Here is a 26,051-nt window from a genome sequence, read left to right on the forward strand (position 1 = left end):
CGTCCGCTCCATCATCAGTATCTGGTGACCGCCCGTCCGCTCCATCATCAGTATCTGGTGACATCCGTCCCCTCCATCATCAGTATCTGGTGACCCCCGTCTCCTCCATCATCAGTATCTGGTGACCTCCCGTCCCCTCCATCATCAGTATCTGGTGACCTCCCGTCCCCTCCATCATCAGTATCTGGTGACCTCCCGTCCCCTCCATCATCAGTATCTGGTGACCCCCCGTCTCCTCCATCATCAGTATCTGGTGACCGCCCGTCCCCTCCATCATCAGTATCTGGTGACCTCCCGTCCCCTCCATCATCAGTATCTGGTGACCTCTGTCCCCTCCATCATCATTATCTGGTGACCGCCCGTCCCCTCCATCATCAGTATCTGGTGACCGCCCGTCCCCTCCATCATCAGTATCTGGTGACCGCCCGTCCCCTCCATCATCAGTATCTGGTGACCGCCCGTCCCCTCCATCATCAGTATCTGGTGACCCCCGTCTCCTCCATCATCAGTATCTGGTGACCGCCCGTCCCCTCCATCATTAGTATCTGGTGACCTCCCGTCCCCTCCATCATCAGTATCTGGTGACCCCCGTCTCCTCCATCATCAGTATCTGGTAACCGCCTGTCCCCTCCATCATCAGTATCTGGTGACCGCCTGTCCCCTCCATCATCAGTATCTGGTGACCGCCTGTCCCCTCCATCATCAGTATCTGGTGACCTCCTGTCCCCTCCATCATCAGTATCTGGTGACCGCCCGTCTCCTCCATCATCAGTATCTGGTGACCCCCGTCTCCTCCATCATCAGTATCTGGTGACCGCCTGTCCCCTCCATCATCAGTATCTGGTGACCTCCCGTCCCCTCCATCATCAGTATCTGGTGACCGCCCGTTTCTTCCATCATCAGTATCTGGTGACCTCTGTCCCCTCCATCATCATTATCTGGTGACCGCCCGTCCCCTCCATCATCAGTATCTGGTGACCGCCCGTCCCCTCCATCATCAGTATCTGGTGACCGCCCGTCCCCTCCATCATCAGTATCTGGTGACCGCCCGTCCCCTCCATCATCAGTATCTGGTGACCGCCCGTCCCCTCCATCATCACTATCTGGTGACCGCCCGTCCCCTCCATCATCAGTATCTGGTGACCCCCGTCCCCTCCATCATCAGTATCTGGTGACCGCCCGTCCCCTCCATCATCAGTATCTGGTGACCTCCCGTCCCCTCCATCATCAGTATCTGGTGACCCCCGTCTCCTCCATCATCAGTATCTGGTGACCGCCTGTCCCCTCCATCATCAGTATCTGGTGACCTCCCGTCCCCTCCATCATCAGTATCTGGTGACCGCCCGTCTCCTCCATCATCAGTATCTGGTGACCCCCGTCTCCTCCATCATCAGTATCTGGTGACCGCCTGTCCCCTCCATCATCAGTATCTGGTGACCTCCCGTCCCCTCCATCATCAGTATCTGGTGACCGCCCGTTTCTTCCATCATCAGTATCTGGTGACCTCTGTCCCCTCCATCATCATTATCTGGTGACCGCCCGTCCCCTCCATCATCAGTATCTGGTGACCGCCCGTCTCCTCCATCATCAGTATCTGGTGACCCCCGTCTCCTCCATCATCAGTATCTGGTGACCTCCCGTCCCCTCCATCATCAGTATCTGGTGACCGCCCGTCTCCTCCATCATCAGTATCTGGTGACCCTCCGTCCCCTCCATCAGTATCTGGTGACCGCCCGTCTCCTCCATCATCAGTATCTGGTGACCTCCCGTCCCCTCCATCATCAGTATCTGGTGACCCCCGTCTCCTCCATCATCAGTATCTGGTGACCGCCCGTCTCCTCCATCATCAGTATCTGGTGACCTCCCGTCCCCTCCATCATCAGTATCTGGTGACCGCCCGTCCCCTCCATCATCAGTATCTGGTGACCTCCCGTCCCCTCCATCATCAGTATCTGGTGACCGCCTGTCGCCTCCATCATCAGTATCTGGTGACCGCCCGTCGCCTCCATCATCAGTATCTGGTGACCGCCCGTCGCCTCCATCATCAGTATCTGGTGACCGCCCGTCTCCTCCATCATCAGTATCTGGTGATCGCCCGTCTCCTCCATCATCAGTATCTGGTGACCGCCCGTCTCCTCCATCATCAGTATCTGGTGACCGCCCGTCACCTCCATCATCAGTATCTGGTGACCGCTCGTCCCCTCCATCATCAGTATCTGGTGACCGCCCGTCCCCTCCATCACCAGTATCTGGTGACCGCCCGTCACCTCCATCATCAGTATCTGGTGACCGCCCGTCTCCTCCATCATCAGTATCTGGTGACCGCCCGTCACCTCCATCATCAGTATCTGGTGACCGCTCGTCGCCTCCATCATCAGTATCTGGTGACCGCCCGTCCGCTCCATCATCAGTATCTGGTGACCGCCCGTCCGCTCCATCATCAGTATCTGGTGACCGCCCGTCCGCTCCATCATCAGTATCTGGTGACCGCCCGTCCCCTCCATCATCAGTATCTGGTGACCTCTGTCCCCTCCATCACCTGTATCTGGTGACCTCCTCTCGCCTCCATCATCAGTATCTGGTGACCTCCCGTCGCCTCCATCATCAGTATCTGGTGACCCCCTTCCCCTCCATCATCAGTATCTGGTGATTCCCGTCGCCTCCATCATCAGTATCTGGTGACCTCTGTCCCCTCCATCATCAGTATCTGGTGACCGCCTGTCGCCTCCATCACCAGTATCTGGTGACCGCCTGTCGCCTCCATCACCAGTATCTGGTGACCTCCCGTCGCCTCCATCATCAGTATCTGGTGACCCCCGTCGCCTCCATCATCAGTATCTGGTGATCCCCGTCGCCTCCATCATCAGTATCTGGTGACCGCCCGTCGCCTCCATCATCAGTATCTGGTGACCCCCTTCCCCTCCATCATCAGTGTCTGGTGACCGCCCGTCACCTCCATCATCAGTATCTGGTGACCGCTCGTCCCCTCCATCATCAGTATCTGGTGACCGCCCGTCCCCTCCATCACCAGTATCTGGTGACCGCCCGTCGCCTCCATCACCAGTATCTGGTGACCGCCCTCCGCTCCATCATCAGTATCTGGTGACCGCCCGTCCGCTCCATCATCAGTATCTGGTGACCGCCCGTCCGCTCCATCATCAGTATCTGGTGACCGCCCGTCCCCTCCATCATCAGTATCTGGTGACCGCCCGTCGCCTCCATCATCAGTATCTGGTGACCGCCTGTCGCCTCCATCATCAGTATCTGGTGACCTCCGTCCCCTCCATCATCAGTATCTGGTGACCGCCCGTCGCCTCCATCATCAGTATCTGGTGACCGCCCGTCGCCTCCATCATCAGTATCTGGTGACCGCTCGTCGCCTCCATCATCAGTATCTGGTGACCGCCCTCCGCTCCATCATCAGTATCTGGTGACCGCCCGTCCGCTCCATCATCAGTATCTGGTGACCGCCCGTCCGCTCCATCATCAGTATCTGGTGACCGCCCGTCGCCTCCATCATCAGTATCTGGTGACCCCCCGTCGCCTCCATCACCAGTATCTGGTGACCGCTCGTCGCCTCCATCATCAGTATCTGGTGACCGCCCTCCGCTCCATCATCAGTATCTGGTGACCGCCCGTCCGCTCCATCATCAGTATCTGGTGACCGCCCGTCCGCTCCATCATCAGTATCTGGTGACCGCCCGTCGCCTCCATCATCAGTATCTGGTGACCCCCCGTCGCCTCCATCATCAGTATCTGGTGACCGCCCGTCGCCTCCATCATCAGTATCTGGTGACCCCCTTCCCCTCCATCATCAGTATCTGGTGACCGCCTGTCACCTCCATCATCAGTATCTGGTGACCGCCCGTCCCCTCCATCATCAGTAGTACTGTGGAGGACACATAGTGGCAGACGGTGTGAGAACTCGGCCCCTGTGGGATTACAGTCTCCCGGATAATGGGGTGTATGACGGTCGGCTGGGGGGGGCTGGCTGCCGCTGCTGCTCTGGGGTGCTTCGGTGCCAACGGGGTTTTTGCTTGAAGAGATGAGTTTTCAAGTTGAATGTGGTGGATAGTCGGACATGTTGGGGCCCAGAATTCCTGAGGACTGGGGGAGCTCCGGAGAAGTCTTTGGAGGCGATTTGGTGAGGAACATATAAGTGTGGAGGAGAGAAGGTCTTGAGACGCCGGAGCGTAGTGTGGAGATATAAGGAGGAGACGGGTTATGGACGGCTCTGTAGCTCAGTGTTAGAAGTTTGAACTGGATGCACTGGAGAACTGGGAGCCATTGAAGGGATTTGCAGAGGGGAGAAGCGGGGGGATAGCGAGGAGAGAGATGGATTACTTGTGCAGCAGAGCTAATGACAGACAGGACAGGTTGGAAGGGAGGCCACGGAGGAGGATACGGCAGGAGTCATGGCGGGAGATGATGAGGGCATGCACTAACATTTTAATAGATTCATGGTAGAGGATAGGAAGGATTCTGGAAATATTTTTGAGTTTGTGGCGGTAAGAGCGTGGCCGTGCGGTTTGAAGGGCAGGGTAGAGTCAAGGGTCACTCGGAGGCAGCGGACTTGCGGTACAGGGTAGAGCAGGGGTCCTCAAACTTTTTAAACAGGGGGCCAGATTACGGTCCCTCGGACCGTTGGAGGGCCGGAATATAGTTTAAAAAAAATTATGAATAAATTCCTGTGCACACTGCACATATCTTATTTAGAAGTAGTAAAACAAAAATAGGAACAAATACAATATTAAAAATGAAGTTAAATCATCAAACTTACCGATTTTTTGGGTTCTTCGAATATCCTACACTTCGAGTCAATTTTTTCTCTTTCTTGATATCATTGTTTCCTAGGGATTCAAAATTGCTATTAGTAAAATACCAACATATATACAGCGCTACAAAAACAATATACCAGCAATAAAACTGCCCACACAGAGACATACAGACTGCACTGCCCATCAATGCAGCCTGATCAGTGCCCATCAATGCAGCCTGATCAGTGCCCATCAATGCAGCCTGATCAGTGCCCATCAATGCAGCCTGATCAGTGCCCATCAATGCAGCCTGATCAGTGCCCATCAATGCAGCCTGATCAGTGCCCATCAATGCAGCCTGATCAGTGCCCATCAATGCAGCCTGATCAGTGCCCATCAATGCAGCCTGATCAGTGCCCATCAATGCAGCCTGATCAGTGCCCATCAATGCAGCCTGATCAGTGCCCATCAATGCAGCCTGATCAGTGCCCATCAATGCAGCCTCACCAGTGCCCATATTGGTGGAACTCCACTTTTACCTCAGGCTCAGACTGGTGTGGTGCAAGAATCCCCAATAGGCAGCATTGGTCCCTAAAAGGCAGGTAAATGTACCCAATAGGCAGCACAGGTCCCCAAAAGGCAGGTAAATGTCCCCAATAGGCAGCACAGGTCCCCAAAAGGCAGGTAAATGTCCCCATTAGGCAGCACAGGTCCCCATTAGGCAGCACAGTTCCCCAATAGGCAGGTAGATGTCCCCATTAGGCAGATAAATGTCCCCATTAGGCAGATAAATGTCCCCAATAGGCAGATAAATGTCCCCAATAGGCAGCACAGGTCCCCATTAGGCAGCACAGGTCCCCAATAGGCAGCACAGGTCCCCAATAGGCAGGTAAATGTCCCCAATAGGCAGCACAGGTCCCCAATAGGCAGGTAAATGTCCCCAATAGGTAGCACAGGTCCCCAATAGGAAGGTAAATGTCCTCAATAGGCAGGTAAATGTCCCCACTAGGCAGGAAAATATCCCCAATAGGTAGCACAGGTCCCCACTAGGCAGGAAAATATCCCCAATAGGTAGCACAGGTCCCCACTAGGCAGGAAAATATCCCCAATAGGTAGCACAGGTCCCCACTAGGCAGGAAAATATCCCCAATAGGTAGCACAGGTCCCCCCCACTAGGCAGAACAATGTCCCCACTAGGCAGGAAAATATCCCCAATAGGTAGCACAGGTCCCCCCCACTAGGCAGAACAATGTCCCCACTAGGCAGGAAAATATCCCCAATAGGTAGCACAGATCCCCACTAGGCAGGAAAATGACCGCAATAGGACCCGGCATTAAAAAAAAAAAAAAAAGTACTCACCTATGTCCCCGCGCTGCTCTGAAGAGGCGCCCTCTCGTCTCCGTCTTCTTCCGGCACAGGCCCAGGCGGCGTGACATCATCAGACCGCGCAGGCGGCGTGATGACAATCACGTCGTCTCTGTGCACTGTGCTGCGGGAGGGCTGCGCAACGCCTTTCCTCGGTGCCTCGTCCCGCCCGCAATTACACGGCCCGCCGGCACTGAACTGCAGTGCAGTTCAAGAGCTCAAAGTCGGCCTGGCGGGGGGGCCGGGTACAAGTCTTTGGAGGGCCGCATGCGGCCCGCGGGCCGTAGTTTGAGGACCCCTGGGGTAGAGTGTGACATTATTGTCATAGATCAGTTAGGTGAGAACGAGGAAAAATGTTGAGCTCAGCTTTGTCCACATTGATATAATAATAATAAATGTTATTTCTATAGCGCCGACATATTCCGCAGCACTTTACATTTCAGAGGGGACTTGTACAGACAATAGACATTACAGCATAACAATAATCACATAGATCATAACAGATACCAAGAGGTGTGAGGGCCCTGCTCACAAGCTTACAGTCTATGAGGAAAGAGGGAGACACGAAAGGTGGGTGGTAACAGTTGCCCTGATTGTATGGACCAGCCATAATGTTAAGTGTGTAACAGTACAGACACAGAGGGCTAATGGAGGCATAAAGCATGTGGGAACATGATGTGGGGAACCTGGTTATGGTAAAACTTTTGGCTGTGCCACACAGGGATAGATTAGGTTAATGTGTTGAGGCGATAGGCCAGTCTGAATAAATGCGTTTTCAGGTCACGCTTAAACTTGTGGGGATTGGGGACTAATCGTATTGACCTGGGAAGTGCATTCCAAAGAATTGGCGCAGCACGAGTAAAGTCTTGGAGACGGGAGTGGGAGGTTCTGATTATCGAGGATGCTAACCTCAGGTCATCAGCAGAACGGAGGGCGCGGGTAGGGTGGTATACTGAAACGAGGGAGGAGATGTAGGGTGGTGCTGAGCCATGGAGGGCTTTGTGGGTGAGGGTAATAAGTTTGTACTGGATTCTGGAGTGGATGGGTAGCCAGTGTAATGACTGGCACAAGGTAGAGGCATCGGTGTAACGATTGGTGAGGAATATGATCCTGGCTGCAGCATTCAAGACAGATTGGAGGGGGGAGAGTTTGGTAAGAGGGAGACCGATTAGAAGAGAGTTACAATAGTCCAGACGAGAATGAATAAATGGAACAGTAAGAGTTTTTGCAGAGTCAAAGGTAAGAAAAGGTCGAATTCTAGAAATGTTTTTGAGGTGCATATGACAAGAGCGAGCCAGTGATCGAATGTGGGGGGCAAAGGAAAGCTCGGAATCAAGTATGACCCCAAGACAGCGGGCATGTTGCAGGGGAGTAATAGTGGAACCACACACAGAAATAGCAATGTCGGGTATAGGTGCATTAGTAGAGGGAGGAAACACAAGGAGTTCAGTCTTTGACAGGTTCAGTTTCAGATATAGTGAGGACATGATATCAGACACAGCGTTTAGACAATCGCTGGTGTTTTCTAGAGAGGCTGGCGTGATGTCAGGAGAAGAAGCGTATAATTGGGTGTCATCAGCATAGAGATGGTACTGGAAACCAAATCTACTGATTGTTTGACCAATAGGGGCAGTGTACAAAGAGAAGAGGAGGGGGCCTAGAACCGATCCTTGAGGAACCACAACAGTAAGGGGAAGGTGAGAGGAGGAGAAACTGGCAAAAGATACAGTAAAGGAGCGGTTGGAGAGATAGGAGGAGAACCAGGAGAGAACGGTGTCCTTGAGGCCAATAGAACGGAGCATAGTGAGGAGGAGCTGGTGATCCACAGTGTCGAATGCTGCAGAGAGATCCAAGAGAATTAGCATGGAGTAATGACCATTTGATTTAGCTGTTAGCAGATCATTAGAGACTTTAGTGAGGGCAGTTTCAGTAGAGTGTAAAGAGCGGAAACCGGATTGGAGAGGGTCGAGAAGAGAGTTATCAAAGAGATAGCGGGTAAGACGGGAGTGGACCATTGATCTTTTGAGTAAGCATGGTAAGGAGAAGGAGGATATGGCTGATAGACCCTCCGGGAATCTGGACAGCAGAGAGGTGACATCTGGGCCGGAGAGGTAGATCTGAGTATCATTAGCATATACAAGGTCATGTAAAAGTCTGGGCACCCCTGGTCAAAATCACTGTTATTGTGAGCAATTAAGCAAGTTGAAGATGAAATTATTTAAAAGGCCTAAAGTTAAAGTTGAGACATTTCCTTTGTATTTTAGGCAAAAATTTAAATATATTGTCATTCTTTACAATTTAAAAATTACATAAAGGAAAATGGCCCAGTGCAAACGTTTTGGCACCCTTGGAGATTTGTGTGCTCAGATATATTTGACCGAGGTTTCAGACATTAATTAGCCGGTTAGGGTTACGGCTTGCTCACTATCATCATTAGGAAAGGCCAGGTAATGCTAATTTCCCAGCTTTATAAAAACCCAACCTCCTCTAACTTTGTGCCAAAAAACAGGAACCATGGGATCTTCTAAGGCTGGTTTCACATTAGCGCTTTTGTGCGCAGCGCATCGTGCGCACCCGTGCGCATGCGCACTGCGCACCTATACTTAACATGACGTGCGCATGGTCTTGCGCATACTTGCGTTTTCGTGCGCATGCGTTTTTTTGTCTTTTGCGCCAGGTGCGCCAGACGCAACATGTTGCATTTTTGGTTCCGCCCTGTCTCGTCAAAAAAACGCATGCGCACGCTTGCGCACGGAATGCGCAAAAACACCACATTGGAGCCTATGGGAACGCATGCGTGCGCATGGTCTTGCGCACGCTTGCGTTTTTTTGCGCATGCGTTTTTGAGTTAAACAAGTCTAGAATGTTCTCTAGACAATGGAAAAAACGTCACACTTAAAAACGCATGCGCATAAAAAACGCCAACGCATGCAAAAAACGCATGTAAAACGCAAACAACGCTGCGTTTTTTTTACACATCAGCGTGCGCATGACGTTAAAAAAACGCGCGTTTGTTTTGCGTTTTTTATGCGCCCGATGCGCTGCGCAAAAAAACGCTAATGTGAAACTAGCCTAAGCAGCTGCCTAGCACTCTGAAACTGAAAATGGTGGAGGCCCACAAAGCAGTAGAAGGCAATAAGAAGAGAACAAAGTGTTTACAAGTTGCCCTTTCATAATCTCATAATGTAGTTAAGAAATGTCAGTTACCAGAAACAGTGGAAGTCAAGATAAGGTCTGGATGACCAAGCAAAATGTCAGAGAGAGTTGCTTGTAGGATTGCTAGAGAGGCAAATCAGAGCCCCTGCTTGACTGCAAAAAATCTTCTGAAACATTTAGCAGACTCTGGAGTTGTGGTACAATGTTCTACTGTTGAGACACACTGACACAAATATGGCCTTCATAGAAGAGTCATCAGAAGAAAACCTCTCCTTCATCCTCACCATTAAATTCAGGGTCAGTAGTATGCAAAAGAACATCTAAACATACCTGATGCATCTTGCAAACAAGTCCTGTGGACCAATGAGGTTATGATAGAATTCTTTGGCCACAATGATCAAAGGTTTGTGTGGAAAAGAAAGGGCACGGAATTTGGGGAAAAGAACATCTCGCCAACCAGTAAGCATGAGGGTGGATCAATCCTGTCTTGAGGTTGTGTTGCAGCTATCGGCACCAAGAACATTTCACGGGTAGAGAGAAGAATGGATTCATTAACATATCAACAAATTCTTGATGCAAATAATAGATGACCTCAAAAGGCGCAAGCTGAAGGTTTTACAATGGCCCTCACAGTCCCATGAGCTGAACATCATTGAAAATCTGAGGCTAGACCTCAAAATAGCAGAGGATGGAAGGCGACCCGAGAATCTCACAGAACTGTAGGAATTCTCTAAGGAAGAATAAACAAGAAGTGAAAGACTTGTCTGGCTACAAAAAGTGTTTATCACCTGTGATACCTTCAAAAAGGGGCTCTACTAGGTAGTAACCATGCACAATGCCCAAACCTTTGCATTGGACCATTTTCCTTTTTGTAATTATTAAAAAGTAAAAGATGGAAAAAATTTTTTTTTTTTGCCTAAAATACAAAGGAAATGTGTCATCTGTAAGTTTAGGCCTTTTAGAGATCATTTCACCTTCCATTTACTTAACTCTTCACAATAGCAGTAATTTTGACCAGAGGTGTACAAACTTTTACACGCCTCTGTAGGTGGTACTGGAAGCCATGGGACTTTGAGTTGTCAAACGCCAAAGGTATAGATTGAGAAGAGTAAGGGTCCCACAGAGCCTTGAGGGACACCAACAGAGAGAGGACGTGATGTGGAGGTAGTGTGGGAGTGGAAGACGCTGAATGTGTGGTTGGAGAGGGCGAGGTCTTTGATACCAAGTGAAGAGAGGATTTGTAGTAGGAGAGTGGTTGACTGTGTTGAAGGCAGAGGACAGCTCTAGAAGGAGGAGTATGGAGAATTGTCTTCAGCTTTGACAGTAAGTCATTGGTAATTGTGGTCAGGGCAGTTTCAGTGGAGTGTTGGGGAAGGAAGCTGCTTTGTAGATTGTCGAATAGTTAGATGGGAGAAAAGTTCAGCATGGACGTGCTGCTCCAGGAGTTTGGAGGCTAACAGGAGCAGTGATATGGGGCAATGGCTGGACATAGAGGTCGGGTCGAGGGATGGCTTCTTTAGGATAGGAGTGATAGGTGTGGCATATTTGAAAGCAGAAGGGAAGGTACTAGAGCAGGGGTCCTCAAACTTTTTAAACAGGGGGCCAGATTACGGTCCCTCGGACCGTTGGAGGGCCGGAATATAGTTTAAAAAAAATTATGAATAAATTCCTGTGCACACTGCACATATCTTATTTAGAAGTGGTAAAACAAAAATAGGAACAAATACAATATTAAAAATGAAGTTAAATCATCAAACTTACCGATTTTTTGGGTTCTTCGAATATCCTACACTTCGAGTCAATTTTTTCTCTTTCTTGATATCATTGTTTCCTAGGGATTCAAAATTGCTATTAGTAAAATACCAACATATATACAGCGCTACAAAAACAATATACCAGCAATAAAACTGCCCACACAGAGACATACAGACTGCACTGCCCATCAATGCAGCCTGATCAGTGCCCATCAATGCAGCCTGATCAGTGCCCATCAATGCAGCCTGATCAGTGCCCATCAATGCAGCCTGATCAGTGCCCATCAATGCAGCCTGATCAGTGCCCATCAATGCAGCCTGATCAGTGCCCATCAATGCAGCCTCACCAGTGCCCATATTGGTGGAACTCCACTTTTACCTCAGGCTCAGACTGGTGTGGTGCAAGAATCCCCAATAGGCAGCATTGGTCCCTAAAAGGCAGGTAAATGTCCCCAATAGGCAGCACAGGTCCCCAAAAGGCAGGTAAATGTCCCCAATAGGCAGCACAGGTCCCCAAAAGGCAGGTAAATGTCCCCATTAGGCAGCACAGGTCCCCATTATGCAGCACAGTTCCCCAATAGGCAGGTAGATGTCCCCATTAGGCAGATAAATGTCCCCATTAGGCAGATAAATGTCCCCATTAGGCAGATAAATGTCCCCAATAGGCAGATAAATGTCCCCATTAGGCAGCACAGGTCCCCATTAGGCAGCACAGGTCCCCAATAGGCAGGTAAATGTCCCCAATAGGCAGCACAGGTCCCCAATAGGCAGGTAAATGTCCCCAATAGGTAGCACAGGTCCCCAATAGGAAGGTAAATGTCCTCAATAGGCAGGTAAATGTCCCCACTAGGCAGGAAAATATCCCCAATAGGTAGCACAGGTCCCCACTAGGCAGGAAAATGTCCCCACTAGGCAGGAAAATATCCCCAATAGGTAGCACAGGTCCCCACTAGGCAGGAAAATGTCCCCACTAGGCAGAAAAATGTCCCCATTAGGCAGCACAGATCCCCACTAGGCAGAACAATGTCCCCACTAGGCAGAAAAATGTCCCCAATAGGTAGCACAGGTCCCCACTAGGCAGAACAATGTCCCCACTAGGCAGGAAAATATCCCCAATAGGTAGCACAGGTCCCCACTAGGCAGGAAAATATCCCCAATAGGTAGCACAGGTCCCCACTAGGCAGGAAAATATCCCCAATAGGTAGCACAGGTCCCCACTAGGCAGAATAATGTCCCCACTAGGCAGGAAAATATCCCCAATAGGTAGCACAGGTCCCCACTAGGCAGGAAAATGTCCCCACTAGGCAGGAAAATATCCCCAATAGGTAGCACAGGTCCCCACTAGGCAGAAAAATGTCCCCAATAGGCAGCACAGATCCCCACTAGGCAGAACAATGTCCCCACTAGGCAGAAAAATGTCCCCAATAGGTAGCACAGGTCCCCACTAGGCAGAACAATGTCCCCACTAGGCAGGAAAATATCCCCAATAGGTAGCACAGGTCCCCACTAGGCAGGAAAATATCCCCAATAGGTAGCACAGGTCCCCACTAGGCAGGAAAATATCCCCAATAGGTAGCACAGGTCCCCACTAGGCAGAATAATGTCCCCACTAGGCAGGAAAATATCCCCAATAGGTAGCACAGGTCCCCACTAGGCAGGAAAATATCCCCAATAGGTAGCACAGGTCCCCACTAGGCAGAATAATGTCCCCACTAGGCAGGAAAATATCCCCAATAGGTAGCACAGGTCCCCACTAGGCAGGAAAATATCCCCAATAGGTAGCACAGGTCCCCCCCACTAGGCAGAACAATGTCCCCACTAGGCAGGAAAATATCCCCAATAGGTAGCACAGATCCCCACTAGGCAGGAAAATGACCGCAATAGGACCCGGCATTAAAAAAAAAAAAAAAAAAAAAGTACTCACCTATGTCCCCGCGCTGCTCTGAAGAGGCGCCCTCTCGTCTCCGTCTTCTTCCGGCACAGGCCCAGGCGGCGTGACATCATCAGACCGCGCAGGCGGCGTGATGACAATCACGTCGTCTCTGTGCACTGTGCTGCGGGAGGGCTGCGCAACGCCTTTCCTCGGCGCCTCGTCCCGCCCGCAATTACACGGCCCGCCGGCACTGAGCTCAAAGTCGGCCTGGCGGGGGGGCCGGGTACAAGTCTTTGGAGGGCCGCATGCGGCCCGCGGGCCGTAGTTTGAGGACCCCTGTACTAGAGGTTAGCGATAGGTTGAAAAGATAGGTTAGGACTGGAATAAGCCTGGTAGTAAGGCTGTGGAGGAGGTGGGATGAGATGGGGTCAAGTTCACAAGTGGTGAGGCGCCATTTGAAGAGTAGAGGAGTCAGCTCTCCTTCACTGATGGTGGGGAGGGAGGTTATACAAGTTGGGCACTAAAGATATGCCTTGTTTGGTCAACCTTATTTTTGAAAATGTGCGGCATCTTCAAGGGTTAGGGAGGTTGGAGGGGGCAGTGGAGGGTGGAAATAGTCCTGTTTAGCAGAGGCGAGAGCTGATTTGAATGTGAAAGTTGCTGTTTTGAATTCTTTTTGAATTTGAAGTCTTATTGAGAGTATGTTTTCTTCCAACGCCGCTCCACAAGCCTGGACACTTGGTTATTGTGCCAAGATTGTCTATTGATTTGTGGCACTCTGCCATGCCCGAGAGGGCCGCCCAAGTCAAGTGGCGCTGTCTGTGTCATGGAGTGAAGATGTGGAGGACAGCGGTAGAATAGAGTCAGAAAGAGAATGTCTAGATGTGCAAGGCTTCTGCTGAGGATGTGCTAGTTCCTGAACATGGGGGCAGGTGAGGACAACGGGGATGAGAAAGTGAGTAGATGGTGGACAGATAGGGGGAGATATGAGGTGGTGAGGTTAGATAGGCAGCAGAGGGAGTGAAGAGAAGGTCTAGTGTATGTTCGTCTGTGCTGGTGAATGCGAAGGACAAAAGAATAAGACCAAAGGATGAAGCAAGGGATAGGAGCTTGGAGGCTACAGGCTGGTGGGTGTCAGTAGGGATGTTGAAGTCATCCATGATGATGGTGGAAATGTCAGCAGAGAGAAAGTGTAAAAGCCAGATGGAGCAGTGGCCGGACCCAGGGGTCAGCATACGACGACTACTTGGATGTTGGAAGGAGAGAAGATCAAAGGATAAGGCAGGGTAGAAGTGGGATTGGGTTGAAGGTGCAGTTATTTGAAAGAAGAAAACCCACTCCTCCACCATGTCTATTGCTAGGAGTGTGAGTGAAATGAAGGCCTCCAAAACACAGTGTAGTGGGTGAGGCTATGTCCGAGTATGTTAGCCATGTTTCAGTTAGGCCCAAGAAGGATAGGTTACGAGAGGTAAAGAGGTCTTGAATGGCATGGAGATTATCGCAGATGGAACGGGAGTTCCAGAGCGCTCCAGAGAAGGGGTGCGATGGAGTGGAGCTCAAAGGTGACGAGGCTTGATGAGGAAGACCGGAAAGGAAAACATTTTATGACACTTTTAGTTCTAAATACAGTTATTTTTGTCATGCTTATGGGTCTCCTAGGTGCTGACACCAGTCCTCAGTGTCCGTCCTGTGCCTGGAGCTCTGAAAATTCTGTATTTCCCAGATTATTTTGTTCCCTTTTACAGCCTCTTCTTTTTCCATACATGTGCTCTTAGCACCAGGTTTCCCAGTCTAATCCAATTTTCTCCTATTCTTATCCTCTCTTTCTCCTGAATGACTGACCAAGGATGGACAAGGACTGGACTGACATTACCAAAAGATTATTAAGCATCGCCTTTGAGATCATCTATCTGCTGACCGGAGAGGTAAACCTTTCTATCATCTCTATTGAGTCAGACATCGGAAAGGTCAAATACAAAGTAGGAAGGGATAGGAGCAATCCAGTGTCCTGGATAACGGAGAGTAAGAACAGCAGAAATCATAAAGATCAGTCATCAACATGGTCATGTAGACATCAATCAATAGTGACGCATTGTAGGAGCCATGACTGGTAAGCAGCCTGTCACAATGAAGGTGGACTTCTTCCACAATGTCGGGAAGGTTAGTGGCCATATTTCCAGGATCAGTTGGTAGTTCATCAAAGGGAGTTTGGGTTGAAGGGGTAAGGCTATAATCCTCCAGAAAGGCAATATGACATTTCTCTCCTCACACAGGATTACACATTAGTGAACAAGACGTCAGGTGGTAGCCATGAGTCAGGAAGACGGAGCCCCATCACAGATCCTCCCCTGCACGCCCAGATACGTGAGAGGAGCAATAAAAAGATCCTAGAACTCATCAGCAAGATGACTGAGCTGCTGACCGGAGAGGTGACACTGCTGGGAATGCTGGGACATTATACAGGGCCGGCACTGGAGGATTCTGGGTAATGAGGGTGTCATTGGATGTTTCAGGTTCCTATAAGGTGTCAGGACGTCACCGTCTATTTCTCAATGGAGGAGTGGGAGTATCTAGAAGGACACAAGGATCTGTACGAGGACGTCATGATGGAGCGTGGCCAACATCCTACACCACAAGGTAAGGAGAGATGTGTATTTGAGCCTCGTTGTCCGCTGCCGTGGGCGCAGGCTAGCATTATCATTGTAAAGCTGTAATAGTCATGTTCATGCTCGTGTGTAATGACGTGAAATGTAGTAGTGTCCCAAATTAGTGTTCAAGTACATCTATAGGGATATATTCCGTTATCTTCTCCATTAAGTTGGTTTCGTAGAGTACGTTATTCTACAGATGCATCCAGCAAAAATAATATACTATGCTGAATGTGTTCTTTTATCAATTTGTGAACTTATAAGCCACGTAGGTCAGATGGCACAAGCCCTGAAGCTGAGTGATTGGCTGCAGCAGTCACGTGTGCACTACTACAGCCTGTGAACACATATCGAAGCACAGGACTGTGGGGGGATGAGTAACACTGGAGTTTATTACTTTGACCTGTGAGAAGCTGTGATGAACCCGCACCCCTCCACCTCTGCTGACGTCACTATTACATCAGCAGGATCAAGTAATGTGGTGTCCCCACTATCCCCAATGTGACGTTGAGCACCCCCTTAGGACACGTTAGGTCAGCTTGGCACAGTTTTACTCAGTCACCCCCCTGTCCACACGGGCCCAGGGAGGCATGGAGAGTGAGAGGATGTGTCCCACAAAGTCACTGATGTGGCACCACACTCACTCACAACCCTGAGAGGCCCCTTTCTCTAGCACCAGTGAAACTGCGTCTGGTCAGCCCGGTATGACTCCACCAGTTCCCAGTTAGATATAAACCCAATCCGCTAACGGATGAGGAATGAGCCCCGATAGCATGGAAAGATAAACGGACGTGGATTCGTGGATCGAGGTAAAAGAGCAGCCCAAGGTTAAATTATATATTTAGTCGCCTTAAGGGCACACTAGACAATACACTATATACACAATGATTACTCATATACAGTGATCAGATATGCAAATGCAAATTGTGGTAGGACAATCGATATAAGCAGAAGGATCATGTCAATTACTGGTTTGAGGTTCGACCATGCGTGTGCTGGGCCTCAGGGGGCATCGGCCGTGTGCTGGGCATCAGGGGGCATGGGCCGCGTGCTGGTTCCTAGTTCCTTCACATCACGTTATGCAATGTGGTCCCCACTTTCAAAGTGAACCGCAAACATAACAGAGAGAGAGAGACCACACAGCCTTATAATAACCTTCATCCACTTTGGGTCCATCCCCTCCTGCTCGCTGGGCTGAACCTAAATCCTCTCTCCATGCTTCTAGCAGCTAAAAACGACAAAATCTAAGATGGGTCATAACTCCTTAATGGATGGTCCAAGGGTGGTGGTTTTGGTGCCATCAGATATGGCCGGGCCTCTGCTACGGTTAAGACCCAACACAGCTTTGCTGCCTAGCTCCTACTAGCCCTTCTATGTATCTCTCCCCCCTGTGGTTCTAAAACGGATCGAGGACTTGGAAGGCGTTCGGTCCATCCCAGAGATATGGAATATGTAACTGGTGTGTGGCCAGGACGTATGATAAGTCCATATTCTCCTTATGAAATCATAGCTGACTCAACAAAGCAGTTAGATCGATTGTCTCCACACTGCAAGCAAGCGTTTTGGCCTGAGCTTAGCCTGCTCAAGGTGTGAGATCTGTCACTCACGGCCTTTTGAGGCTTGACCACCTGGCGTCCTGTCACAGCTGCACAACAGAAGGTGGTTTTATAATTCCATGCCAAATAGGATACAAATGATTGACATAAAATTATATCTCCAATATTCTTCACAGAAGCCAGTGGGGAAAACCACTTAATGACAATAATTCAGATAATATGCACCAGGATTGCTCGTCACATCGCCATTGTTTTTTTTTCTTGTATTTGTGGGTTGGTTCATCACCCTTTGTGTAAAGACTCCTTAATATAGAAGAGAGATAGTGAACAACAGAATCCGTCACATCTATAGTTGTCATCCCATACACACTATCCGTTCTTTACTCGAGAAAAAATGATCAAAATAGTATGCATTCCAATTATAGGTACATAAGAGACAAAGTAATGGAGGCTCTCCTAAATGGGCACTCAATTTGGGGACTTTTGGAATTTTCAGACCATTTTTGCCAAAGGTCCGACACAATAGGCGGAGCTGGGGTGTGGGGACCAATGCGTGTCAAATTCTTGATGAGTGATGTCATTTCTTACACCACAAATCTTCAGTAGCTGACTGGAAAAAGATTTGTGGTGAGGCGCACACGGTGGCGTACTTCACTTTGAACCTCACCTAATTCATCAAGAGGCGTGCACCTCTTAATGAATCACACCTCCTCGCCCTCCTAATGAAAACTGGTGTGTAAAACAATTGTTCTGATGAATTGGGGCCTGAGTTTAGATTGTGTTTTCTTTAAAAAGTATTTTGCTGGCTTGCTGCTGCTTGCATGTGTATGAAGAAAAAAATGTGTAATTGATACTTCAGCTAAACTATATAATTAATCACACTGAGTCTGGCACTGATACTGGCACCCTAACTATCGCCCTCTTCCCTTATCATTCGCAGACTACTACACTCATCTTCTTCAGTGCTGCAGTTATACCCAACACATTACATTACTCTCTGGAGTACTTGTCCAATGTTTTAGGGATTGTCTTCCTCTCTCTATTTTGAGCCAGGTACACTGGCATCCTCTCACTGAGTATTCCTAAAATGGCTGCTGTATTCCCTGCCCCGGCTTTTATACAGGCTATAATAGTCCCACCTGACTGGCTGCACTGTACCATCTGATGCGATATTTAAAACACCGTCAGCGCGGTCGAACCTGAGGTCATGTGAGCCTTTTGTGGCGAATACAATCTTCTGCATTATGTAATATGGAGGTGTCTATTTTGGGGGGAGATCCTTGCTGACGACCACTCTCTGCTTGGTATAAAAACTACTAAAAAAAATTGGGTCTTAGAATCTTGCTGGGGGAGGAGGATGCGGAGTGTCCACAATGTGATTCTTTATTAATCTAATACATACAAGCTTTGACTCCCAAAAATCTTCATCAAGCAAGTAAAAAATGTGTACACCCCAGTATATGGACTTCACACCAACTCGAATTATCGTGTAGATATCTCCATCCCTCAAAATGTGAATAATCATAATGATCTGTGATGAGTATCCTAATTACAAGTCATGACACCCACATTCCGGACATGTAATCTAAAGATACAGTTCAGTAATTCAGATCAATGCGTCCCTGGTGTCGAGCCGACTCTCATGCGCATGTATTGAGCTGCTGTCGCACATTCTCCCCCCCTCATCTTGTATCCTTAGCTGCTACAACTTATTCTAACATTTCACGAGACCTCCTTATCCAAAGCAAAGGTCCACTTAAACCGGACAGTTTGTGGGGCCTCAAGGCTGGACCCACTAACACTTGGATCATTTGATAGCAAACACCTGAAACTTTGTTTTCTTTGTTTCCGGTTTTCCGAGTTTACGATTCTCTCTTGGGTTCATGGAAAAAACAATTTCCAGTAAATGGAATCATATCTCTTTCTTTTTTTCTTGTGTATCCCAAGAAAGGAGAAATCCACCAGAGCGATGTCCTCTGTATTTCCAGGAACATCCAGAGGAGAATCATCACCTCCCGGGGAATCAGGTAGATGATGCTGAAGTGTCATCACTGAAATACGACCACAAAGAGATGGAACCAAAGTTCACATGTTTTTTCCTTCTTTGTTTAGGGTGAAAATACAATTGATATTAAGGCTGAGATTATAGATGAAGACATGGAGATGGAGGCTGATCAGCCATGTAAGGAGGGGAGACCATCACGGGCTGTAAAAGAACGTCATCTAGATAAAACTCCCATCATCCTGTCATCACAAGCAAACTATCTATTAATATTATTTATTATTATAGCGCCATTTATTCCATGGAGCTTTACTTGTGAGGAGGGGTATACATAATACATACAGGTACAGTAATCTTACACAATACAAGTCACGACTGGTCCAGGAGGAGAGAGGACCCTGCCCGCGAGAGCTCACAATCTACAGCGGGATGGGTGAGGATACAGTAGGCGAGGGTAGAGCTGGTGGATCGGTGGTTACTGCAGGTTGTAGGCTTGTCGGAAGAGGTCGGTCTTCAGGTTCCTTTTGAAGGTTTCCATGGTAGGCGAGAGTCTGATATGTTGTGGTAGAGAGTTCCAGAGTAGGGGGGAAGCATGGGAGAAATCTAATATGTGATTGTGGAAAGAGGAGATAAGAGGGGAGTAGAGAAGGAGATCTTGTGAGGATCGGAGGTTGCGTGCAGGTAAGTACCGGGAGATGAGGTCACATATGTATGGAGGAGACAGGTTGTGGATGGCTTTGTATGCCATGGTTAGGGTTTTGAACTGTTCTGTATCTCCTACAGATGAAAGAAAACCACCAGAGAGTTGTCCCCGTCCTCTGTATTCCCCGGACTGCCCAGAGGAGAATCACAATGTCGTAGAGAATCATCAGGTATCAGCTCTGTACTACAAAATCTATAGAAGGACGTGCGGACATTTTTCCCTACACTCATAAATGATGTTGTAGAATTTTCGTGGTTTCTTTTTTTTTAAATCCATTAGATTTTCTCATCTGTTTGCCGTATTGTACTGAATCATTCCATATGTCAAATCAGGAGGAAGAGCTGACTGTTATTAAAGTGGAGGTGAAAGCAGAAGAAGAGGGAATATGGGGTGATCCACCGAGTGACGAAGAAGAGGAATTTACACTAGATTTTACCACAGGTATGTAATAGTGAATTTAGAAAGGGAATTCATAACTTTCTTGGATTATGTACAAAGTCTTTTTTTCTGAGTTTTCGGAGCAGAAACTTAAAGTTTTTGAGATTTGGAGAGTTTCTGATTCAAAAAGCTCTGTGAGCACCTAGCCTTATGAAGTTCCCCCAGAGTGCTACGCTACTTTCACAGTTCAGACAAAAGTTATCTGATTTATTTGGATTACCCTGAAAGAAAAAAAACAAACAACATCATCATTATGAGGCCGGTTTCACATGTCCTGATATTTTCGATAGCGGAGATGACCATGTGTCAGTTTGTCACATTTGTGTGGCATCCGTGGGTGATCCGTGTGCTGTCCGTGTGTCCTTGTCCGTGTATTGAAACAATTTGTTTCAATGTTAACCCTATGACTTTTAAAACGCACACGCCATCCGTGTGTGATACGTGTTTACACGGACCCATTGACTTGTATGGGTCTGTGTGATCCGTGCTGTCGCTCTAAAACGTACATGTCAGCGTGTTTTGCACACGGACACACGGTCCGTGAAAACACGCTGACATTTACATGTGAATGTGTCTACGTGTGTCAGTGTCTCCGGTACGTGAGAAAACTGTCACTACACGTAAGAGACACATGTGAAACCGGCCTAAATGTAGATTTATTAGGTCGCCTGATTAGGAATACCTTAGTAGTAGTTGCGTTGTATCAGCAGAGGATTTGCTCGATTGCCTGACAGCGATGTGTTTTTCTAATTATTGAGTGAATTACGTCTAGGTTTATTGTAGCAAAAACTGTCACTTTGTCATTGATACTTTACAGCCAAATTCACAAGTCCATAAAACACGGACCATGCTCAGGTCGCACCACCCAGGCCCACTGATGAATCTCCCGAGCTGCCTCGTATATTCCTATGAGGCAGTTAGCTCAGGACTGAACATCCACGGTCCGCGTTTCACAGATACTGACTTTATAAAAAGCCTGGTATTACACATGGAATTGCTTTTACAGTTTGATTGGATTTGCCAATCCTTGTGAATCGTTACCATGAGCTGCATTTGTGTTTCCAGCCTTCACATGTTATACATAGCTTTGTAATGGTGGACTCACCTGTGGTTTGTGGATTAGTTTTTGTTTTCTCCAGATATGTATTCAAAAGGAATGAGAAACAAAAAGAAAGGACTGAGACTTGTACGTTTTCCTCATGGATACACTTCTGGCTTTGGCTTGAAAAAAAATGCATCAATACTGCATGTGTGTGTCCTCTACATTAATAATGTTTTACATTTGTCTACTTAACAAATTTTAAAAAATTCCAAAATAAATTTTTTCATCCTACAGAAAATCCTGATGAAGACTTCACATTACCACAAAATTATAAAGTAGAAGATGAAAATATTGCGCATCACGCCTCAGGAGTCTTTAATGCACATCCAAGACTTCACAATACTGATCTTTCATATAATCCCCCAAGTAATGAGATTTCTACTTGTGACCAATCAAAGCTTATTACAAGTACAGATCAGGAAGGAGGTATATCTTTTCAATTTGGAGAGTTTTTAAAAAGCTCAGATCTTGGTACACACAGACGAATTCATGTAGGAGAGAAGAAATACGCCTTTTCAGAATTGGGGAAAAGCTTTACTCAAAACCCAGGACTTTATCAACATATATTAAGTCAGACAGGAAAGAAGCCATACTCCTGTTCAGAATGTGGAAAGTGTTTTGACTATAAATCAGCACTTATTCAGCATGAGAGAAGGCACACGGGGGAGAGGCCATTCTCCTGTTCGGAATGTGGGAAATGTTTTACCAAGAAATCAAGCCTCACTCAACATGAGCGAATTCACACAGGAGAGAAGCCATATTCATGTTCAGAATGTGGGAAATCCTTTACAAATAAATCAAGTCTTGATGCCCATGAGAGAATTCACACAGGAGAAGTGCCGTATTCATGTTCAGTATGTGGGAAAAGTCACACAGTGGTGAAGCCATTTTCATGTTCAAGCTGTTTAAAATGTTTTACAAAAAAAGCAAATCTTGTTAGACATGAGAGAACTCACACAGGAGAAAAGCTGTATTCATGTTCAGAATGTGGGAAATGCTTTCAAGATAAATCAGGTCTTGTTGTTCATGAGAGAATTCACACAGGAGAGAATCTATTTCCATGTCCAGAATGTGGGAAATCTTTCACAAAGAAATCTGAACTTGTAACACATGAAAGAATACACACAGGAGAGAAGCCGTATTCCTGTTCAGAATGTGGGAAATGCTTTTCAGTTAAATCAAGTCTTGTTACACATCAAAGAAGTCACACAGGAGAGAAGCCGCATTCCTGTTCAGTATGTGGAAAGTGCTTTACAAATAAATCAGGTCTTGTAACACATAGGAGAACTCACACAGGAGAGAAGCCGTATTCATGTTCATATTGTGGGAGATGCTTTGCAGATAAATCAAGTCATGTTAAACATATGAGAGGGCACACAGGAGAGAAGCCTTATTCATGTTCAGTATGTGGGAGGAAATTTACAAATAAATCATGTCTTGTCACACACGAGAGAATCCACACAGGAGAGAAACCATTTTCATGTTCTGAATGTGGGAAATCTTTTACAAATAAGTCCGATCTTATTAAGCACCTGAGAATTCACACAGGGGAGAAGCCTTACTCGTGTTCAATATGTGGAAAATGCTTTACAGATAAATCAGGCCAAATTAAACATGAGAGAAGTCACACTGACGAGAATCCAGTTTGATTGTTTTACAGGAAAATCACATGAAACTTGTCAGTAGTATTAGACTGGATCTGGCCAACACCCAACGAAGGTCTGCTGTGATTGCGATCCATAGAGGAAATGCGCCGTGAATATAAGGAAGAACAAAAAAGTCTTCTTTCAAAGCAACGAAGCCGAATTTTCACAAAGAACCTTGATTCTTATTATTGCATTCATTACTTTACGCACACTGCAGTGCCATAATAAAAAAAAATGTCAGGGTGTCCCATGTACAGTATATTTAGTATTTTTTTTTATATATATGTAGACATCAATATGTGATGATAATTGTTATGGAATTGAACAAAAAATAATTTAATTTGAAATAATTTGTTAACAAAATCACAGAAATTCTTTTAAGGGATTAGGTAGCGGAACAGTTGTCCCCTTGGGTAGCGAGGCCTTCCACAGTCTACATAGCGGGCTCTGATGCTACTGACCGCAGCCATTTTTTTTCTCTTCAATTGTAATATTAAAAAATAAGCAAAAGGAAAAGCTGAGGCTCTAACTTCACATAATGGCTCCTAACGAATGTAATACAGGCCAAATTCAGAACAATAAGTAAAAATTCAAGTGATGCAGTCCATACAACCAGATATGAATGAAATCAGCACCAGGAGCAACCATTGTCCTCGAAGGGCCCATGTTCAATACTTGTTTCTACCCTCTTCCCCCCATGTATATCTGGCCCTACAAACGCACAATTACTTGCATGTTCACATTAGACACATTTAAAATATGCACTTGCTAAGGTATTACATATGTAATCATACGGACAAACTGTAAAATATATATACAAACATCTACACAATGACTTTGTTGGGATGTATTTCCTCAGATGGCCAGAACGTTTTCCTTATATTCATTCACCGATACCTCTACCTTGTGCCAGTCATTACACTGGCTACCCATCCACTCCAGAATTCAGTATAAACTTATTACCCTCACCCACAAAGCCCTCCATGGCTCATCACCACCCTACATCTCCTCCCTTGCTTCAGTATACCACCCTACCCGCGCCCTCCGTTCTCCTGATGACCTGAGGTTAGCATCCTCAATAATCAGAACCTCCCACTCCCGTCTCCAAGACTTTACACGTGCTGCGCCAATTCTTTGGAATGCACTTCCCAGGTCAATACGATTAGTCCCCAATCCCCACAATTTTAAGCGTGCCCTGAAAACGCATTTATTCAGACTGGCCTATCGCCTCAACACATTAACCTAACCTATCCCTGTGTGGCAGAGCCAAAAGTTTTACCATAACCAGGTTCCCAGCATCATGTTCCCACATGCTTTATGCCTCCATTAGCCCTCTGTGTCTGTACTGTTACACACTTAACATTATGGCTGGTCCATACAATCAGGGTAACTGTTACCACCCACCTTTCGTGTCGCCCTCTTTCCTCATAGACTGTAACCTTGCGAGCAGGGCCCTCACTCCTCTTGGTATCTGTTATGATCTATGTGATTATTGTTATGCTGTAATGTCTATTGTCTGTACAAGTCCCCTCTGAAATGTAAAGTGCTGCGGAATATGTCGGCGCTATAAAAATAAAATTTATTACTATTATTATTAATTCATTTATAGTTCTAACAGCCCAAACTTTTTTTTTTTATGTAAGTTTCACTATATAAGGCCTTTTTTTTTTTTTTCTTTTGCAAGACAAACTGTAGGTTTTTGTTTTAGAGGACCACCTTTCCAAAATCTGTTGTGAATGTTACATTTGTATTAACTTTTTAATGGGTCTGATGGAGAAAAATAAAAAAAGATAATGCCATTTTTTACATCATTTACCATTCATCATCATAAAAAAAAAATCTGTTCCTTGTTGCACAGGATGTTACGATCACAGCAATACCAAATATGTCAATGTTATCTACTGGTTTGTAAAATTTGTTTTGAAAAAGTATTAAAAAGTGATTATGGTAATTTGTTTTTGTTATTTTGTTTTAGTAATCTAATTAATGAATCTTAATTGTTTGGAAGGGAGTACTGTTGGGAGCTAAATTTTGAGATTTATGGGTCTTGAGAAACTGGACACAACGGTACCCTTAGGAAGAATAGGAACTGGTTCAGAATTCTCAGTCTGAGATGGACAGAAACTTCCGGAGAGCGAGTCTGCATTTATATTTTTAACACCAGGTCTGAGTGTTATCACAAAATCTAATCTGAATAAAAACAGAACAGATCTACCTTGCCAAGAATTTTCGGGGAGATTCATTTAGGATGGCATGGCGCTCGCTGGAGTACACTGCCCTGACTGGCGAGAGCATCTGATATCCGGTGTGTACCGTCACCAGAGATGTACACCATCGGGGGCTGTCGTACATTTGTGGAGGGAGTTACACCACTTTACTGACTTATGAGGAATTTGATGGGCCGAAGTGATCACACCCCATACATGTCATGCCCATATTGGCGTAGCTGAACGGGACGGGCTTGTAACCATCAAAAGTCTTAAAAATTTCCTGCAGCTGCTGAGTTGTGCAGTAATACTGCGACTAGTAAAGAAGTTTATGTTGTATTTCTGGAGTAAGCACCTTCATGAATCGCCCCTCAGTCTCTTAGCTCTTTCTATATAAGTCACATTTTTGTGGTCTATTTTTCCTTCTCAAAGGCCCATGTGATTGCCAACAGTTCCCGATGACCGTTTTCTTTCAGGCAGATGAAAATTTTTGCAAAAAGCAAGCGCACGGATTGAACTGAGACAGTTTACTTTCTAATAACCCTGCTCCAATTCTGGACTCTGAGGTCTAAAGGCTTCAGTTTGGATTGCACCAATTCCTTAGTAGCGCAGATATATGAAGAGTCCATTTGGAAACCTCTGCCCGATAAGATATATGAAGTTTACTTCCACCACCAGTGTCATAGATGTAGTGGTAAAATGGTAATATCTAAACCGTAGTTCGTGACAAATTGGTGGCCTTGGACATTGCAGATTCAAGGAAATCGGGAGGAGGAAACCGTAATAACATAGTCTGGATTTGGGCAGAATGTCTAGTATGGAAGAGATGGTGAAGGGCTGGGTT

The 26,051-nt window shown here is 46.9% G+C and overlaps 2 protein-coding genes across 3 annotated transcripts in view; both read left to right on the forward strand.

Moving 5' to 3' along the window:
• The window catches only part of LOC141091588 (gastrula zinc finger protein XlCGF66.1-like), a 29,244-nt gene extending 7,522 nt beyond the window's left edge, over positions 1-21,722 (forward strand). The window contains exons 2-9 of one of the 2 annotated variants that reach the window (XM_073577251.1): positions 14,752-14,830; positions 15,179-15,334; positions 15,419-15,542; positions 19,057-19,136; positions 19,222-19,291; positions 19,895-19,983; positions 20,094-20,255; positions 21,589-21,722. In XM_073577251.1, the coding sequence (XP_073433352.1) occupies positions 14,753-14,830; positions 15,179-15,334; positions 15,419-15,542; positions 19,057-19,136; positions 19,222-19,291; positions 19,895-19,983; positions 20,094-20,159 (663 nt within the window). In that variant the 5' untranslated portion in view covers position 14,752 and the 3' untranslated portion in view covers positions 20,160-20,255; positions 21,589-21,722. Of the gene's footprint in view, positions 1-14,751; positions 14,831-15,178; positions 15,335-15,418; positions 15,543-19,056; positions 19,137-19,221; positions 19,292-19,399; positions 19,984-20,093; positions 20,256-21,588 lie in introns of those variants that run through there. The other variant, XM_073577253.1, reaches the window with a different exon arrangement.
• Positions 1-26,051, forward strand: part of LOC141091695 (uncharacterized) — a 151,289-nt gene that overhangs the window by 43,891 nt on the left and 81,347 nt on the right. The window contains 1 exon segment of the mRNA XM_073577388.1: positions 21,930-22,997. Coding sequence (XP_073433489.1) covers positions 21,930-22,997 — 1,068 coding nt within the window.

This window comes from Dendrobates tinctorius, unplaced genomic scaffold (genome assembly GCF_039654945.1).
Source record: "Dendrobates tinctorius isolate UK_male_01 unplaced genomic scaffold, ASM3965494v1 ptg000055l, whole genome shotgun sequence".
NCBI lineage: Eukaryota > Metazoa > Chordata > Amphibia > Anura > Dendrobatidae > Dendrobates > Dendrobates tinctorius.